Source organism: Grampus griseus (genome assembly GCF_964374135.1).
Source record: "Grampus griseus genome assembly, chromosome: 8".
Classification (NCBI taxonomy): domain Eukaryota; kingdom Metazoa; phylum Chordata; class Mammalia; order Artiodactyla; family Delphinidae; genus Grampus; species Grampus griseus.
In genome coordinates, this window is record NC_139002.1 from 101,700,013 (window position 1) to 101,718,823 (window position 18,811).

The 18,811-nt window shown below is 51.6% G+C and overlaps 1 protein-coding gene across 1 annotated transcript; it reads right to left on the minus strand.

Annotated features, from left to right (window-relative positions):
- Positions 1-4,842: 4,842 nt before the first annotated feature.
- LOC309826389 (solute carrier family 22 member 6) lies at positions 4,843-11,671 on the minus strand (the record flags this gene model as incomplete). The annotated part of the gene is made up of 10 exons (XM_082660512.1): positions 4,843-4,930; positions 5,241-5,444; positions 6,790-6,898; positions 7,009-7,223; positions 8,280-8,395; positions 8,538-8,661; positions 9,084-9,252; positions 10,450-10,604; positions 10,859-10,962; positions 11,303-11,671. 10 exons carry the CDS (start codon positions 11,669-11,671, stop codon positions 4,843-4,845), a joined length of 1,653 nt encoding a protein of 550 aa, XP_082516638.1.
- Between the last annotated feature and the right edge of the window lie 7,140 nt (positions 11,672-18,811).

Here is an 18,811-nt window from a genome sequence, read left to right on the forward strand (position 1 = left end):
AGAGATCTAGATGGAAATAAGCACATAAGATTTTCTTAACATCATTAGTCATTAGGGAAATGTAAATTAAGACTACAGTAAGATACCACTACACATTCCCCCCAATGGCTAACATTTAAAATATCTATCATACCAAGAGTTGGCAAAGATGTGGAGCAACTGGAACTCTCACATACTTGGTGGGAATGGGAATTGTTACAACCACTTTGGAAAATTGTCTATTTCTTAAAAACTTAAACGTACATCTTGCATATTACTCAGCCATTCCACTCCTTAATGTTTGCTCAAGAAAAATGGAAGCCATGTCCACACAGAAAGGGGCATGAAGAAACTTTGGTGGCAATGGCTATGTTCATTGTCTTGATTTTGGTGATGGTTTCATGGGTATATGCATCTGTCAAAACTCATCGAATTTAACACTGTAAATATGGGCAACTAATTGTCTATTATATTTCAAAAAAGCTGTAAAAATATATTAGTTAACATGTCTTTGGCTGCGAATCACAGAAAAACCAACTTACAGTGGCTTAAAGAATCAAGAGGCTAAGGAGAACTTAAATTTAAATTCTTACCTTCTACCATTAGAGTAGATGTAGGTGGCTCCAGGATTGGTTAAATCAGCGGCTCAGTGACACCATCAACCCCCTAGGTGAGTTCCATCTTTCCACTTGGTTACTCTTAGTTGCTGCCTTCCTCTTTGCTCTTGTTTCCCTCTTGGGTGACAAGAAGGCTGCCACGGTTCCAGACATCCCATCCAGACTCAGCATTGTCTGTCAGCTAAATCTAATCTAGCCCGAACAGGCTATTTGGTTTCTTCTCTGGGTGTGGCTTACATGGAACTTGCTGCTGGGGTGTGGGTTTCTCTTGGGGGAGACATTTAGGAGAAGCAGGAGCAGACCTTACTAGAGCTGGTCAGGGAAACCGAGGCTCAAGGTCATCTAGCTTATTACTCCAGCTTTTTGCAGTGGAGTCAGCTACTGTTCCACGATTACAGCATGAACTACATGGAGACGGTCACATCTCAGAGAATAACATTAAGTGGTTTTCTTGAAAGAGGAGGAACAATGGGGCAATGGGGCCCACCCAGTGTTTTTCTTTGGCTCTCTATACCTATAACAAAAATCTTTCCTTCAACAATTTAAAAAATGTGAAGGTAAGGTAGGGGTTAAACAGAGAGGGGTCTAGGAGTCCTAAACTTAACTGGCTACAAGGGTCAGAGGGCAACGTAAATATGTGAATCTGTCAGATGTAAGACAATAGGCAGCGGGAGGCCTATGGTGATTTGGACAGTACAGCCCTATCCCCACCAAAAACATAATGCATGGGAAAATAAAAGCTCTATGGGCCAGTTTGAGACTCCTGGAGGAGTCTGAGAATAAGGGGTGTGTATTCGTTTCCTACTGCTGTTGTAACACATTGCCACAAACTTAGTGACTTAAAACAGCGCACATTAATTTTCTTAGAGTTCTGGAGGTCAGAAGTCTAAAATCAATGTGTTGGCATGGCTACATTCCTTCTCGAGGCTTCAGAGGAGAATTCATTTCTTTGCCTTTTTCATCTTCTAGAGGCTGCTTGCATTTCTTGGCTTGTGGTCCCTTCCTGTATCACTAGGACCTCTTGTTTCTGTTGTCACATCTCCCACTACCCACTCTGATCTCCTGCCTCTCTCTTAAAAAGACTATTGTGTTGGGACTTCCCTGGTGGCGCAGTGGTTAAGAATCTGCCTGCCAATGCAGGGGACGTGGGTTCGAGCCCTGGTCCGGGAAGATCCCACATGCCGCGGAGCAACTAAGCCTGTGCACCACAGCTACGGAGCCTGCGCTCTAAAGCTCGCGAGTCACAACTGTTGAGCCCATGTGACACAACTACTGAAGCCCGCACGCCTAGAGCCCGTACTCCACAAGAAGAGAAGCCCGCGCACTGCAACGAAGAGTAACCCCCGTGTGCCGCAACTAGAGAAAGCCCGTGCACAGCAACAAAGACCCAAAGCAGCCAAAAAATAAAATAAATAAATTTATTTTAAAAAAATCACTATTGTGATCACACCAGGCCCACCCAGGTAATCCAAGATAATCTCTCCATCTCAAGATCCTTAACTTATTCACATCTGCAAAGTCCCTTTTACCATGTAAGGTAACATATTCACAGGTTCCAGGATCAGCATGTGGACATCTTTGGGGGACATTATTCAGCCTACCACACGAAATGAAAGCTTAACTGGCTGGGCATCTGCTCTCCAAGGGGCCATGTAACTCCTGGGAAGTGGGGAGAAGAGCCTGATGGAGGAGCTTGGTGTGGGTGTGGACTGAAGCTTGAGTTGTTGAGGTGGGACCTGGGATGCAAGGGTGGGGCCCTGGGAAGGTGGCTTCCCGTGAGCCCTCTACCAGCGTCATGCAGGTGAAGAACCTCTTGAATGTGCCTTCCTGTCCAGGAAGTGCTCAAGGCTGTAGGCAGAGAAATTGAGGGTGGCCTCAAAGGCTCTACCTACCCTGGCTGAAGATAGGACCTTGTGTTCAAAACTGGGGACAGCATCTGTGGCCACTGGGGTGGTGCATGACTGTATTAGAACTTGGCCCTCCAAGGCAAGAGGATGAGATGTGAGCCAGTGTTTGGGGGCTGACTCCTTGGGGATACCCGGTCAGAAGTCACTTACTGGTGACTTAAGAGTGGGAGGAAGGTAGAATTCCATTTGGTCAAGGGCATGGGGTGAGTGCAGGAAGTCTCAGGCCAGGAGCTGGGGAAACGGAGTCCGTGCAGATGGTGCAAGCCACCTGAGTCAGCACCAGGTCTTTACCAGTTGGGGGTGTATGCAGCTGGGACAGGCCAGGGACTGGCTCTGGTTGAGACAGATGCAGGTACCAGGTGATCTAAGCACAGAGATGACAGACCTACAGGAATCAGAACATGTCAGAGCTGCTAGCAGGGTTGTGAGGCAGGGGTAGGGCAAGTCACTGGTCCCCAAACCCCTACACCTGCAGAAGCAGAAGATGCCATCCTAGGTGCCCCTCATCAGCCACGAGGGCAACACTGCCTGAGAAACAGCAGCAGGGGTGGGGCTGTTGGGGCTCTGGCATCTGCTGGGTCCTACAATGGCCAAGAAATTCTTGGGGAGCATGGGAATGTCAGCACCATCGGGGAACACCGAGGTTTCAGATGTTCCAGGATGTGGGGTGGGTTACGGTGATTTCAGCTCTGCCCAGTCTGTCCTCTGGCTTTCTGAGCTGCCTTGAGCTCTCCCAGGGCTTTGTGGCTTTTTCAGGGGAGCTCCAGGCCACCTTCCCTCTCCAGGTTGCCCTGACTCAGCTCGAGCCCTCGGGTCCCACCTGGAAGGCAATGTGTACAGCTTGAGAGTGTGAACTTTCTCCAGGGGACGAGGGTCTGGGCGGCTGGGTCGCTTGCAGGGGAAAGAGTAAGGGGCAGTGTGTCAGCAGACAAGCATGACTAAGCAAGTACATGTACTAGAGGGCACGGCTGGCCCCCTCCTTCCTGCCACCTGTGGGTGTTAAGAGGACTATCTTTTCCCATGCCCTCCCCACTCTAACCCCCCACCCCCAGCCTCCCTGAAGGGAGCTCCCTTGCTGATGCAGGTGACTGGATATTCCTCTTTTCCTGGCTGTGATCCCTAAACTGCCTTCTATCCCTCCTTTCACATGGTTCCTACCATGTGATCCGGTCTCCCCCACCCCCCACCCCCCCCTTCTCGGTCTCTTTTCAGCTCAGGAGGGAGGAGTAGAAGCACAGCCCTGGGGGTGGAAGAGGCCAAAGTCTCAGCACCTCACAGCCCCCGGGGCATTTGGTGGGGAGGGGGGGATGTCCTGGCACACACATTCCACGTGGTCTGCTTCTAACCCTGACTCTGCAATTTAATAGCTGTGTGAATTTGGGCAAGTTACTTAACCACTCTGTGCCTTGATCTCCTTCCCTGTAAAATGGGGATAATACCAGCACTTATCTCTAGAAGGCTCCTGGGAGGACTGAATGCGTTAATACATGCAAAGTGCTTAGGACCGTGCCTGGCACCAAATTAGCACTCAGAGGTGGCTCTCTGGCTGGGTTCCACCCTCCCTTTTCCTCCTCCTTCCCCTCCACCAACCCAGGGCCCGCTGGAGGCAGAGCAGCAAAGAAAGGCGGGGAAGTGCAGTGCGGAGGGTTAGGACAGCTAGCAGGCTGAATCTCCAGGTGCACAGCTGGAAGTGGCAAGCTGGTTTTGAGTCCAGACCCTGCTGGAATCCAGAGGAGCAGGGATCAGCATCCTGACGTCACAGCTGCTCTCTTTTTTCTCCTCCTTTGCTGCCAGAAGTTCCCAGGAGCTTTCACAGAGAGGGAGGATCCTGAAACAAAGCCTCTGATTGGCTGCTTTCATTTTAGTCCCTTGTCAGTTTCCAGCCTGATAGGGAAGGGGTGGAGTGTAAGGGATTTAAAACTCAGAAATAGCAATAATTAGATAGGTTAGAGAAGGAAGGAGGGAAGAGGGAGGAAAGCAGGGCCAGGGGAGGGGGCCGAGGTAAGAGGTTCTTCTCCAGTTGCCTGGGATGGTTTGTAAAGTCCTGGGGATTGAGGGTGGGGGGACCGGATTGTATGCTCTTTTGGACTGGAAGCTGGCTGAAGCGGAGTGGCTGTTACTTTTGAGACAGGAGAGACAAAGGGAGGTGCTGCACACAAACCTTTTAATATGCGGTCTTCGTGGTGTCTGTTCAGAGAGGGGGACCCCTGGGGAGTGCTCCCTGAACCATAGCCCCAGCACTTGGGCCATCATTCCCCCTTCCCCCTTCTCCTGCGAGTGGCCCAGGACCTGTAGGATCCTGTCTTCCTTTAGGGCTCTGTAAGACTCCTTTTCAGCGCTCAGAGTCCGTCCTTCGCTTGTGCTGAGGCCTGGAGCGGGACCATCTGCTTTCGCTCCTGTCGCTGCTGCCTCCTCTTCCCTCTCCTCCTGTGGCAGGTCGGGGTGGGTGGGTGGGCAGGAGAGTGGTGCCCTCGGTATGCAGCCCCCAGGCCAGCCTGGGGCTCCCAGGGGGCTCTCCATTCAGCTGTGCCCAGCTACCAGCTCTCTGCCCCAAGCATCTACCACTCCCTGGAGCCGCGAGCCCCAGGAAGGACTCCAGGAGACTCTCAGCCTATTGGGGACACAGGGACAAAGAGCCCTGGCCTGGAAGAGGAGGCCTGGGTTTGAGTCTTAATGCCACCCCAGCCTGGATGTGTGACCCGGGGAGAGTCCCTGCTGTCTCTGGGTGGAGGCCCACCTGTCTTCCATGTCCTGCACCGTGTCTGGCAGGGGCTGGCCCAGGGTCTCCGGCAGGAAGGCAGTGGCAGCGCTGGCGGCCACGGGGACAGCGCCGTAGATAAAGAGAGGCACGGAGGGGTAGATCTCGGCGGTCATGCTCACCAGTGGGCTCACAATGCTGCCCACTCGGGCCAGAGTGCTGCCCATTCCCAAGCCTGTCTGCCTGCGGGACCCAGGGGGGTGGGTGCCGGTTAGAGTTCTGCATGAAAGCTGAGGTTCTGGCTGAATTTGGGGCCAGGGCAGCTCGGGCCCAGCCCCGGGAGACCCACTGGTGCCTGCTCTGTTCCCCATTTGATTAGCTAACCAATTTGCATTTATTTTGGAGATTAAAAAAAAAAAAAAACCAAAACAGGTTGGGAAAGGCTCTGAGCAGAGAATCAGGGGATTGAATTTTGCCTCTGCCTTTAACTTGCTCTGTGACCTTGGGCAAGTCTCTTGCCCTGTCTGGACAGTTTCCTGAACTGTTGAGTTAGCTTAGTTCGGCCAGTTGTTCTCAGATCACCTGAGGGATTTGATTTACAGTTGCCCCAGTTCCACACAGACCTGTTGGATTAGAATCCCCAGGGGAAGGGACCTGGACTCTGCACGTTAAGAACATTCTCTATGAGAACAGAGGTTAAAAACTTTGACTAGGGAGATAAACTGCTTGCTTTCAAATCTAAGCTTCCTGACTTATAAGCTGTGTGACCTTGGGCAAGGCACTTAACCTCTCTGTGGCTCAGTTTTCTCATTTGGAAAATGGGAATTATCATAGTACCTACCTCATAAGCTTGTTATGAGGACCAAAAGAATTGATATTTGTAAGCAGTTTGACAGTGCCTGACACATAGCACTACTTTATACTATTGTTCTTTCAGCTGAAATCCTTTGAAGGTACAGGACAGTAACCATGACCCCTTGCGGTTCTCATTCCAAGTAGCCTAGGGAAGCCTGGCATTTCTTTGACAGCTCATATGAATTTTGCACCCCATTCTATTTTTTGTTGTTGTTGTTTTGCATCCCATTCTTAAAATAGATATGTGTTTCTGGTGTCTTAATGCAAAAATACCCCCTCCCTGCAACCTTGGCATTCAAAAAAGCAGTGCTGTGTTTATCCATACAACTCCCAGAACCACCGTTATTAAGTGGTTGCTCTGTGATAAAAAATTACTTTCATGTTTGTGGTCTTTGGTTTTAGACATACTACTTGGTTAAAGATGGAATTTAGATTTTGTGGCAGCTTCTAACTTGTGCTTTGGAGATCAAGGAGGGGACTTCAATTAACTGCCTCTGAGATGTGTCTTCTTGGCCTCCAACCCTGTCCCAGTTGGTGGCTCAAATCTTCCCCTCATGTCAGGTAAGAGGTTAGTGGGCAGCCTAGGTGTGTACTGAGCGGCTGATATAGACCTTTCACTGTTAGGTGCTGGGAGGGGGCCTTGGGCTGGGGCATACTGGACTGTGCTCTGGGTCTGACCTGTGTGCGGGGGAATGTCTTGTCCCCAGGCCCCTCCCATTAAGCTCCCACTCACCGGATCACTGTGGGGTACAGCTCCCCAGTGTACAGGAAGATGCAGTTGAAGGAGGCAGCCAGGCAGCCCTTCCCCAGCACAGCAAGGGAGGTTCGGACAATGGACTGATCTAGAGAGAAGAGAGGGGGTCAGCAGATCTCGGGAGTGCGGGCTGAGAAGTTGGGTCATGTCTGGGGGTGTGGCCAAGGATGAGGGGCCAAGATGTCCACGGGTGCTCACCCTGGGGTACCACCCCATTGATCAGGATGCAGACGCCTGCCAGCAGCAGTGAGGCCATCTGGGCAGGCCGGCGGCCCATAGAGTTGATGACAAGGAAGCCCACAAGCTTGGCAGGCAGGTCCACAGCACCAAAGATCACCTGGATTAGGTAGATGCTGACCCCAAAACCCTGCAGGTCCATGACCAGCCCATAGTAGGCAAAGCTAGTGGCAAACCTGGTGGGGAGGGATAAGGGGTATGGAGTTTGTTAGGAAGATTAAAGACAGGGGAGTGCTCGTCCAGAACAGGGGTGAGCTGCACAGGTTACCCTGTTTAAGAACCTGGAATCTACCTTGCCTAATGTTTCTTCTGTCATTTAGTATGCACTTTAAGTATTGGGGTAGTCCTCCAATACCCCAGATTTCTCAGTCTTCTGATCGTGTCCCCAGTGTATTAGGGAATTTTCACTTAGTTGCCATGTAGGATTTACACAGTTTTAGTCTTTATTTTATCTATTGATACTGGACTGAGGGAGGACAAGTGGATATCCAAAGCCATGTATTTAGGGCCAAGGTGTTGGGAGAGGCCAGAGTGTTCCAGGACCTGTCCGTGGTCCTGGGATTGTGGTTGTGCTTCTTAAGATGTCAAGAGCCCAGAATATAAAGCTCAGGTTGTCGGACAGAACCCACAACCTGGAGTAAAGCCCAAATTGGAAGCAAAGAATTCATTGGCAGGATTGTTCCTTCTGACCATGTTTCTCTTAATTGTCATGGGATTGCTATGATGATGGGGTTGGGAGAGTAGCACGTAAGAGGGGTAACGGGTGATGTTGCAGTGGGAAAGGAAGATTTTTGGCTGGTCTCAACCCTGGCCAGAGTGTACTTTCAGAGACGAGTTTTGCCTGTGCCTGTGTTTCTGGCAGGCACCACAAGGCCAGTGATGTCTCTCAATGTTTTGCAAGCCATCCTTGTCTCTGCCTTTGTGATGTAATTCTGTTGACTCTGCGGGCCATCAGTACCGATGAAGTGTTTCCATATTGGAACAGAGCTGATAAAAGGAGAAGAATATGGAGAGATTGATGCCCAGTTTGGGGATTGGAGGCAAACTGAGGCTGGAGGTCATCTGGTTCTTTAAGACTCTCTCTGGTGGGAGATTCCTGCCTCTCATAGCTGGTCTGCAGACTTCCTCCCTCTTGTCTCCCTTCTTCCATCCCCTGCGTCCACTCCTTCCCCAACCAGTCTTTAGTCTCTTGGTTTGTCTGTCTGTCCATCAGTCTGTCTGTCTGGGCCTACCACAGCATGGAGAGGCAGAGGAAGAGGCGGCGAAGGGCAGGACAGCGCAGCAGCTCCACGGCCGAGGCCTGGCCCTTGCCCAGGGTCAGCTCCTTCTGCAGACTGGCCCGGAGCACCTGCCGGGATGGACCGGGCTCAGGGCTTGGACTTCCATAGGAGCTCCTCCCAGCCTAGCTCCTCACTCAGAGAAGCCCTGTGAGTCCTGGGTTTAGGGATGGAGCCCTGGTGCGGTGTCATGGGAGGTCTCAGGGGTCTCACCTCCATACTTAGATTGGCCCCCTCTTCCCGCTTCCCATTGATCCAGGCCACTCTTTGCAGGGCCTTCAGGGTGAGGTCCAGCCTCCCAGAGGAGGAGTACCAGCGGGCCGACTCGATGAAGAACCTGGGAGCAGGGGTGAGCGTGGGTGTTGGCGTGGCTTCAGTTCCAGTCACTGGGGCTGGAGGTAGGGCATGGGCTTTCCAGAGGTCTGCAGTGGGACTTTATGTAAGATTGGGAACCCAGGACTTTGCCACACCCCAATCTCTAGGACCATAAGGCAGTGCCCAACTTGGTGATGACTTATTCCCCAACACGGGAGTTCAGCCCTTGGGTGCTGGGTATAGGGAGCAGGGCAGGTAGGCTGGAGAGCTGGGGGCAGCTGGGGAAGCCAGAGAACCAGACACCCTGGGGCAAGTCCTTCCCCCCAGAGCCTCAGTTTCCCCATTGGTCGCACTGAGTCACTGGCCTGGGTTTGACCTTCTCTGATTCTGCGGGCGACACCTGGGGGAAGTCTTGTCCCGCGCATCCCTCTGGGCCCCACGCACCAGGAGTAGATGCAGAAGGCAAAAAAGGGCCCGGAGACCAGCAGCTGCAGGTAGCGCCAGTGGGGCACAGCATAGGCCACAGCAGCCAGGACGAACTGGCCCAGGCTGTAGACATAGCCAATCAGGGCGCCCACGCAGGCCCGCGTGTGGACGGGCATCCACTCCACATCTGAAAAGAGGGTTAGAACAGAGTGGTGGAACTTACTGGGTGCCAGGTGGGTGGAGACCCGTGGAGCCCGCCAAGACCCCTCTCTCTGTTCAAACCTTGGTCTGTCCCAAAGCTCAGTGGAAGATACATCAAACGAGGTTGGGGGCCATGGGCGGGGGAGTGGCGGGCTTGTGATGGAGGTGGGGACGGGAGGGAGGTTTGGAATTCCCAGGACTTGTCCCCTCCACTCCCCTGCTGTGTGTTTTTGCTCCTCTCCAACCTACTGTCCTGGCCGGGGTCCTCTTTCCCTTCAGAGCATCTCTGACCATTCATTCCATCCTCAACAGCACCCGCCCCTCTGGTCCTTCTCAGTCTGGGCTGGATTTCAGCCTCAGTGGCCAGAGCAACGCAGAGGAGACAGTAGCTTTCCTCTCCTCTGGAGAATTGAGGTGGGAGTGGGACCACCTCTCTGCTTCTGTCTGAAGAGGTCCAGTTTCGTTCCTTGTGGGCTCCTGATTTGGCAGCTGGGGCAGTGGCTTGAAGACTTAGATTGGCCTTTGGGACTGGATTCTCTAGGTGTCCTGCCCCAGCCCTAGTCTGGAGAATCCCAAATCCTTAGATTCCCCTCTGGGCTTGGGTAAATCCTTTCCCTTCTCCCCAGCCTCAGGTTCCTCATCTGAGAAACAGGGAGAAGGCGGGTGACTTATCCAAGGAGGCACACTGATGACTCATGGATAGGCCATGCTCAGTCCATAAATGTGTTTGGTCTATATGATGCTGGCTTGCCCTATGTTAAAAATATGAGAATTAATTACAAATGTTAAAAAAAATTGGGATATTTTACACTGATAAAAAAGGGTGGGGGAAGATCTGACAGCCCCGAGACTTCTTGGCTGGAGGAGCTGAGTGGCTGTGGCCCCTCTGGAGGGATGTGACTATCTTTCAGAGACAGTCCTCACCGCTGCCTAGGGCCTGTTGTCTGCTTCAGTCATTGATGGGAATTACCTGGCCCTAACAATGGACTTTGCAATCACATGTTTAAATGAGAGGTCAGGAAGGTGTGAGCCCCGGGAAAAAGGCTGTTATGTTGGCTGGAAGGGCAGGACAGGCTGAGTGCAGGAGGGGTGGGCTGGGAGAGGAGGCTGGAAAGGGGCTGCAGGGCTGGGTGGTCGGAAGGGAGTGGGTAGGGGCCTGCCCTGCCCTTCCGGCCTCCCTCACTCAGTGTCATGCAGTTGAGGGAAATGCCAGCCAGCGACATGCCCGAGAGGAGCCGGAAGGCGCAGTAGACGGGGAAGTTGGGAGCAAAGGCGGCGCAGGTTCCTGACACAGCCGTCTGCAGGTAGTTCAAGATGAGCACCTTCCGGCGGCCCAGCCTGTCGGGGGAAGGAAGACCTGCAACACGGGTCCTGAGGACCAGCAGGGCCAGGCTAAGCTGGAAGAGGGGCGCTTGCCCTGGGTGAGTCCCTGGGGTGGGGGTCTTTGCAGGACCCCTGACTGATCATGAGGCTGTGCTATAGGTCCTCAGATGAACCCCAGCTGGTGATGCCAACCTCCCACCTAGGCCCCCCAAGCCCAGCTGAGGAGCCCCCAGTCCCAGCCCGGTTCCTTGGCCCTGCCCAGGACTGACCTGTCTGCCAGGTGCCCGAATATCATGGCTCCGAGAAGCACCCCTACCATGTACAAGGACTGAGCCAGCTGGCGTAAGGCCCTACGAGAACACACGAGGTCCCACTGTGGGGAGAGGGGGCAAGGGTCAGGCCAAGGCGAGCCTGGGCTGCAGGGCAGCCCCTTGCCCTCCTTCCGGCTGGTCCTCTGAGGCCTGTGTCACCCTCTTCCCCTGACTCTTCTCTTTGGCCCCAGGAGCTGAGAGACTTTTCTTGACCCCTACAACTCCCACCTCCCCCTTTCCTACAAAGACCCCCATCTTGAACCCCTTTCTCCATTTTCCCATCTTGGCCTCTGGAGAATTTGAGACTGTGTGTGTGTGTGTGTGTGTGTGTGTGTGTGTGTGTGTGTGTCAGAGGGGAAAGCACACTCTGGATGGTGTACGGAGGGGCCCAGGTCTCCTCACCTCCATCACGATGGTGGAAGGGAAGGTGCTATTGTCATAGATCCAGCCGTGGGTGCAGGGCTCTGTGGCCCCCGTGCCATTGGTCTCTGTGCCGTTGGGAAAGGGCAGCCCCCGCTGGGGGGAGGTGAAGCGGAGGCAGGACTCAGGCCGCCCCTGCCTGTCCCGGGGCAGCCAGGCGTCCAGCTCCCCGTCCTTGCTGAGGTTGGTGTCGGCAGGCGGGCGGCAGTGGTGGGTGGGGACAGCGGCGGTGAAGTTCTGCAGAGTGTTGTGGGAGGCCATCAGGAGCAGGGGGAGGACCACCAGAGTGACCTGGATCTGCTGGAAGCGGCCGGCGCCCCCCACCTGCAGCAGGAGGTCATTGAAGGCCATGGGGCCAGGCCTGGCCGAGAGGCTGGGGGCTGAGGACTTCCAGTCCCAGGCCCTCCGTCTGTGTGCCGGTCCGCCCGCTGCCCTTCCCTGGTGGAGAGGGACTGCTGTTGCTTCCGCAGCCAAGCTGCTCCTGGAACTGAATCTGAGCTGGCTCTGTAGGGGGGACAGCAGCCCGGCCAGGCAGCCCCTCCTTTCTTCTCTCTCCTTGTTCCGTCCCTCCCTTTCCTTGGCAGCCTCTCCTCACTTGGTGTGAGTGTGTGGGGTGTTTCTCAGCTTTCAGGGTCTGCTGTAGCCCTGACCCCTACAGGGGCAGTATTTAATCCTTGGCCTGGAGGGAATGAGTTAAAGTGTGACTTGGTATCAGAAGGATTAACCCTCCAAGTATCCTTGTATCAGTGGAATTTCTCCACGTGGGTATAAAGGGCAGGAGAGGGTGGACTGAAGTGGGGGTGATGGGAGCAGATTGTACTGGGCACCTGGGCCAGGAGGGGAAAGTGTGGGACCTTTTGTCTTCCTTTTAGTGAGGAGATTGGGCTCTGGGAAGTGTGCTGGCCTCTTGTGGGGCTTCTGTCCCTTTTAGTGGGCAGGATCCAAAGGGACCGTCTTGGGGAGGGGTTGCCAGAGAAAATACAGGTTGCCCAGTTAATTTGAATTTCAGATCATCAAATAAATTTTTTTCTTTAGTGTTAAGAATGTCCCTAATATTTACATGGGACATACTTCTACTAAAAAAGTATTCATTGATCTGAAATTCAAATTTAACTGGGTTTCCTGTATTCTTTTTTTTTTTTCTTAACATCTTTATTGGAGTATAATTGCTTTACAGTGTTGTGTTAGTTTCTGCTGTATCACACAGTGAATTAGCTATATGTATACATATATCCCCATAAACCCTCCCTCTTGCATCTCCCTCCCACCCTCCCTACCCCACCCCTCCAGGCGGTCACAGAGCACCGAGCTGATCTCCCTGTGCTATGCGGCTACTTCCCACTATCCTGTACTATTTGCTAAAATTGGCAACCCCGATCTTTGGTCTTCTGGGGACAGCTTACATCTTATAGGACCACGGCTTTGTTCAATTGGAAGACACAGTAGAGGTCAGAGGCTGCTTTTGAAGCAGTGGGACCTAAGACCAACATCTTATGTGATGTAGACTGAGTCTTCCAGTATCTCAGCTTTTACTCTCTTCCTCATCCCCATTCAAAATTTCCCTTTGTCTTGTCTTCTGTCTATAGCTTCTCCTCCCCCTCCTCCCCCTCCCCCTCCCCTCCTCCTTTTTCCTCTTCTTCTTCTTCTCCTTCTCCTTTTCCTTCTTCTTCTTCTTCTCCTTCTCCTTCTCCTTTTTCTTCTTCTCCCTCTCCTCCTTCTCCTCCCCTCCTCCTCCTCCCCCTCCCCTCCCCCTCCCCTTCTTCTTCTTCTCCTCCTCCCCCTCCCCTCCCCTCCCCTCCCCTCCCCTCCCCTCCCCTCCCCTCCCCCTCCCCTCCCCTCCCCTCCCCCTCCCCCTCCTCCTCTTCCTCCTTCTCCTCCTTCTTCCCAATGACCATGAACTTATTTTACTTTTAGCCACAACTCTAAGACATTTGCTTGATTTCCCCAATGGTTTGGTTCCTGCGTCCAGTTCACTCCTGCTCAGGGCAGTGCCAAGCTCTGATTGGATGGGTTTCTGTGGGATCCGATTGGTTGGATCATGGGTTGGGGAGGTCAACAGAGTGGATTACAGCTTCTTGCTTTTACTTTGCATAGTGTATATTATATAAACCATGGACTCTGGAGTCAGCTTACTTGGATCCAAATCCTCACTCCACACTTGCTGGCCATGGGCAAGTTGCTAAACTTTCTGTATCTCAGTGTTCTTGTTTGCAAGATGGGGATAACGGTTGTGTATGCCTCATTGGATTGTTGGAGGGTTAAATGAACAAATACAGGTAAAGATCTTAAGGTGGTTCCTGCCCTGTGGCTCAGTGATCATGAGCTGTTCTTATTATTTGTTTCTGGTAAAAGGGTGACACTATCACACTGATTTTTAGAGAGAAAATGTGCCTAGGCACATCTTACCCTCAGAACTGTGATTCCCGATTGGGGGAGATTTTTCCCCAGGGGACATCTGGAGACATTTTTAGTTGTCACCACTGGGGGTGGTGGTACCACTGGCATCTAGTGGGTAGAGTCCCAGGGATGCTACTCAGCATCCTACAGTGCACAGGACAGGCCTCCATAACCAAGAATTTTCTGGAGCTAAAATGTCAATAGTGCTAAGAAACCCTACCCTAGAAGATGTCCTCAAACTTCTTCTGTATAGTGATCAATCCCACACCTACTTGGCAAAGGACGATGCAGTCAGATGGATGACTCCCACCAACATATTTCTAAGAATCCCCACATGCTTATGTGAATGGGCAAATGTTTGCAAGGTGAACATGAGAACTCCTCTGCCTCCCCAGAATAACAACAGACTTGCAGGCTCCAAAGTGCTGCAAGTCTTCCCCTAGCTGCGCCTACCCAGCCAGTTTTGCCACTGGAGTGGCTGAATCAAGACCCTGGTCTCCCTGTGTCCAGGCCAACACCCTTTCCCACCATGTTCTAACTCGATCGCTGGGCTTGGGTTACCGTATTAGACTCTTTTTTGCCCTTCGTGGTGTGTTTCCATTTGCGGTCTCTGGTTGTCCCTCTCTGTAATCTGCCACCCATCGATTGCTCCTCCGGCCCACTTCAGAGATGTTGGCATATGTCTGAACACAATGGATTATTAGGGTTCCATAGTTTTACAGGAGGTATGCCAGGCCCTGTACAAATTAGCTGATGCCAAGGGCTGTGAAGGGAAGGGGCATTTCTCAATTCTTCTGGGCACAAATCACCAAGTCTTATTGAGAGGAAGCAGTTTGACTTCTGACTTCTGTTGTAAGGAGTCAAGATGCTCTGTTAGCATCGCACAGTTTACACAAACTACACTTTTGTGTATGAAGTTGGGGGAGTATATATTGTCTATCGAAGTCCTGGGTACATAAAGTCTTACGCTAGTTCAAACCTATTCTGTCTAACTTCAAAGCCAACCAAGTTCTTAACTGGTACTCTGGAGGTGTGGACTGCCCAGCTAAAGAGCTCTTGGTGACCATGTGACCTCATATGTACAGAAGAGAATAGGGGAGGCCCAGAGAGGTATGAGACTCAGCCCAGCTTCCCTCCTCCCACCTTGTGTTGGTTCTGGGCTGGGACCCCATGGGTGTCCAGATGCCTGACAACATTTTCCAGGCCAAGGTATATAAGAACCTTGTGGCCTGGGGATGTGAGGACAGCTGGACAAACAGCTTGGGGGTTCTGGGGCCAGTCTCCTGCCAGGACTTGGTGCCCTTATGGGGGAGTGGGTGGAGTGCCAAGTGCAGTGGGGGAGATTGTGGGCCCCTACAAGCACCCTTCTTCTCTGAGCCTGTGTCCAGTCCTGCCCAGGAGAAGAGCTCCCTCCCTAGTGTCTGACCAGCTCCAAGGCAGCCTAAGTCTGGAAAAGGCTCAACTGGAAACTCTAGGGACTGAACTGTGGTTGGCTCCTGGAATTAGCTGGTTAGCGAGGGGATTCCCCACCAGCCTCTCAGCTCATGGAGAGTTTCTGGATGGAATTGCTCCCTTGGCAAATGATTTGTAGAGCCAGGAACTATCCTTTAGGGACATTCTGGGTCATTAAACACCCAGAGTTGGACTCCCCTGTGCTCACTGGAATGTGGACTTAAGTTCTGGCCACGCTCCCCGAGAAGGGGTCAAATCTGAGGGCTTCCGACTGGCCAAGAGCCACAGAACCACGTGCCATTAGTGATGAGCCCCATCACACAGGTGAAAACTTCTATTGTGCAGATGAGGAGACCGAGGCCCAGAGTAGGCAAGGGATTTGTCTAGGATCACACAGCAAGCAAATCTAGAACTCAGGCCTCTTGATTCCATTGCTTCTTCTACTGTGTTAGCAGCCATCACATATCCCAGATTTTCTGAGACATCCAGATTTTGTATAATTTTATGCCATTAAATAAGTGGGATTTAAGGTGTGTGACTACCTGTGATTTTGGTGTTGATTATTTTGTGAGACTTTTCAAATAAAATAATTTACAGATAAAGAAAACACTCTTGCTCAGATCACAGGCCCTAAGTGTGAGTTGAAATGATTGACCTGGAGAGTGGTCTGGCAGACTCCAAGCGCCCGCCAGGTCTACAACATTCGGAGCAAGGAGCCAGACTGTGAGCTTTATGCCTTGTGGCTTGGCTATTCCGGCCAATGGGTAGTATATACGTTAGAAACGAATCCAGAGACTGCCATTTAAAGGCTGGATATGAGTCTAGTAACCCATGAAGTGGCTCAGTATGAGGACGCCCCCCAAGTGAGGTGCTCCACATTGGGTGGCAATTCACTGAGCCAGTTCAGGGACAGAGAGAAGTGACTAGGGAAAGCGGGAGGAGCTGGAGTTGTGGAGGAACAAGCAGACAAGGAGAGAGGGTGGAATCCAGATGGGGAGTTGGGAATGGCCAGAGGAATGGCATATATGGCGGGGGCGGTCAGTACAACCTGACACCAGCATCCCAGGTCACCAGGAGTCCTGAACATGTGACTAGGAACTGCTTTCCTGGGCATCTTCCCTTACCTTCCTGTGTGTCTTTGCAGTAAACCCCTGGATACAGCACAGGAACAGCTAGGACATCCTGGGAGCCACCCTGGATTCTGGACAACTGAAAGATGGGGATGGGGTGAGAGAGCCAGTGTTCTTCACTGAACCCAATTCTTCTCCCTGCAGGTTGAGACCCACTCAAGCCAAGGGGAGACATTGGTGGTCCCATTGTCAGCTGACCCTAAGTCAAATGTTGTGGAGGTGGGATGGAGAGAAGTCAGGTGCCGGGCAGGGATGAGGGGCAGGCATAAGAGGAGCTGTTGCAGTCTAGGAACCGAAAGAAGTGAAATGAGGCTAGATTTCAGGGTGCAAGGTAGAGGGTATTAAAAACTGAAGCCATTGGGGCAGGTTGGGCCCTGATCATGATGGGCCTTGTAACAGAGTTTAGACTTCATCCCGATGGGACGTTACCAAAAAATTGAAGCGTGGGGGCAATATGATTTAGTTCACGTTTATTAAGCACTCTCTCACAAATATCTAAATACAGACTTGAGAGTAATTAGCTCCGTGGCTGATAACTGAAGCCCTGCTGTGTGTCTGAATTGTCCAGTATGGTAGCCACTAGCTACTACTGGGCGCCTGAACTGAGCTAATCCTAATGGAGATATGCTGTTAGGGTAAAATACATATGGATTTTGAAGACTCAGTATGAATTAAAGGCTAGAAAATATCTCATTGATAACTTTTCTATTGATTACATGTTGAAATGGTAATATATACATATATTGGGTTAAATAAAAATATTACTATAGTATTAAAATTAATTTCATCTTTTTAATAGTTACTAGGAATTTTAAAATTACACAAGTGGCTTGCATTATATTTTCACTGGACAGTGCTGGTAAAGAATCCTAGAGGAAGAGGTCCTAGGAAGAGTTTTGAGAGATGATCATTAAGAGCTGATAAAGGAATTGCTTTTGGAATTGTTTGGTTATAAGGAACAGAAACACTTGAGTTTATCTTTGAAAAAAAGGAGTTTATTCAGAGAAGTCAAAATAGTTGATAGAACCCAGGGGCAGAAAGTGCATCCAGGGCTGAGAGGGAATTGGGACCTGGAATCCATTAAGAATCAACGCAGGGACTTCCCTGGTGGCGCAGTGGTTAATAATCTGGCTGCCAATGCAGGGGGCATGGGTTTGAGCCCTGGTCGGGGAAGATCCCACATGCTGCAGAGCAACTAAGCCCGTGTGCCACAACTACTGAGCCTGAATGCTGCAACTACTGAAGCCCGCATGCCTAGAACCCATGCTCCGCAACAAGAGAAGCTACCGCAATGGGAAGCCCGCACATCGCAATGATGAGTATTCCCTGCTCGCCACAACTAGAGAAAGCCCGCACGCAGCAACAAAGACCCAAAGCAGCCAAAAATAAATTTAAAAAAAAAGAATAAATGCAAATGGTCTCACCATTTGTTTATCTGTTTATGTCTTTTTTTTCCCCCCTCTGTGCACCTGCTTCATTCTTTCTCTGCAACTGATTTTCTCTGCTCTACTTTTACCTGGGCCAGCCCACCTTCATGCTAACTTGCCTTCTCAGGACAAGAAACCAGAGATGGACTAGAACCTCCATGACCCAGATTCCAGCCCGGAAGGAACACGTGATTAACAAGGTTTGGATCTGAAGTGCCCTCTGGTCCAGTCAGTCATGACCAGAGGCACAGGGTCATGTTAGCTGTTCAGTTAGCAGGTTCTGGGCGATGTAGAGCCTTGAGGAAGGTGTGGGTGCAGGACAAAGCGATCACCATAGCATTTTACAGGAAACCCCAAAGGATACTGAGAAGGAGAAGCCAGAGTGTGGGAGGGAGCTGTAAGCACGTGGCATCTCAGAAACCAAGGAAGGAGGCCATGACCAATAGAACGAAATCTGCTGTGAGGTCAAGCAAGACAAGGGATGACAAGTGACCTATGGATTGGGCACAGGGGATGATCAGTGTTGTTGGTGAAAACAATTTCAGAGAAGGGTGGGAGCCAGAGCGCAGTTTGGATGAGGTTAGAGAGTAGAGGCAGGGGAGGCCGACAGGAGCTTTGTGAAGTTTGGCTGTGAAGTGGAGAAAGAGACAGTGTGGCCCTGGAGGGAGACGTGGCCTCCAAGGAAGGTTGGTTGGTTGGTTTAAGTTAAGATAGGAGAGACTTGGGTTTATTTAACTGGTGATGGGAAGGAGCCAGGAGAGAGGGAAAGTGCAGAGACCCAAGGAGAAGGCAGATGGCTGTTGGTGGGAGAGGTTGGATGCAGAGCCCCAGTGGGAGGACTGGACTTTCTGTTGTGATTGGGGGAAACTTGGGAAACATGGTGGCAGACGTCGACAGTGTTCAGTTACGGTTGCAGTTTTCTCAGTTAAATAGGAGACAAAGCTGCCTGGCGGGCGCAGGGTTGGGACATGGATCAGAGACTCAGGGTGAGCAGGGAGAAGGAGGTCGGGATTGGAGGAGCCCTGGCTTCTGTCTGCAGCCACTCTGGGCTTATCTAGTCAAGTGCTCACACACATGATGGGACA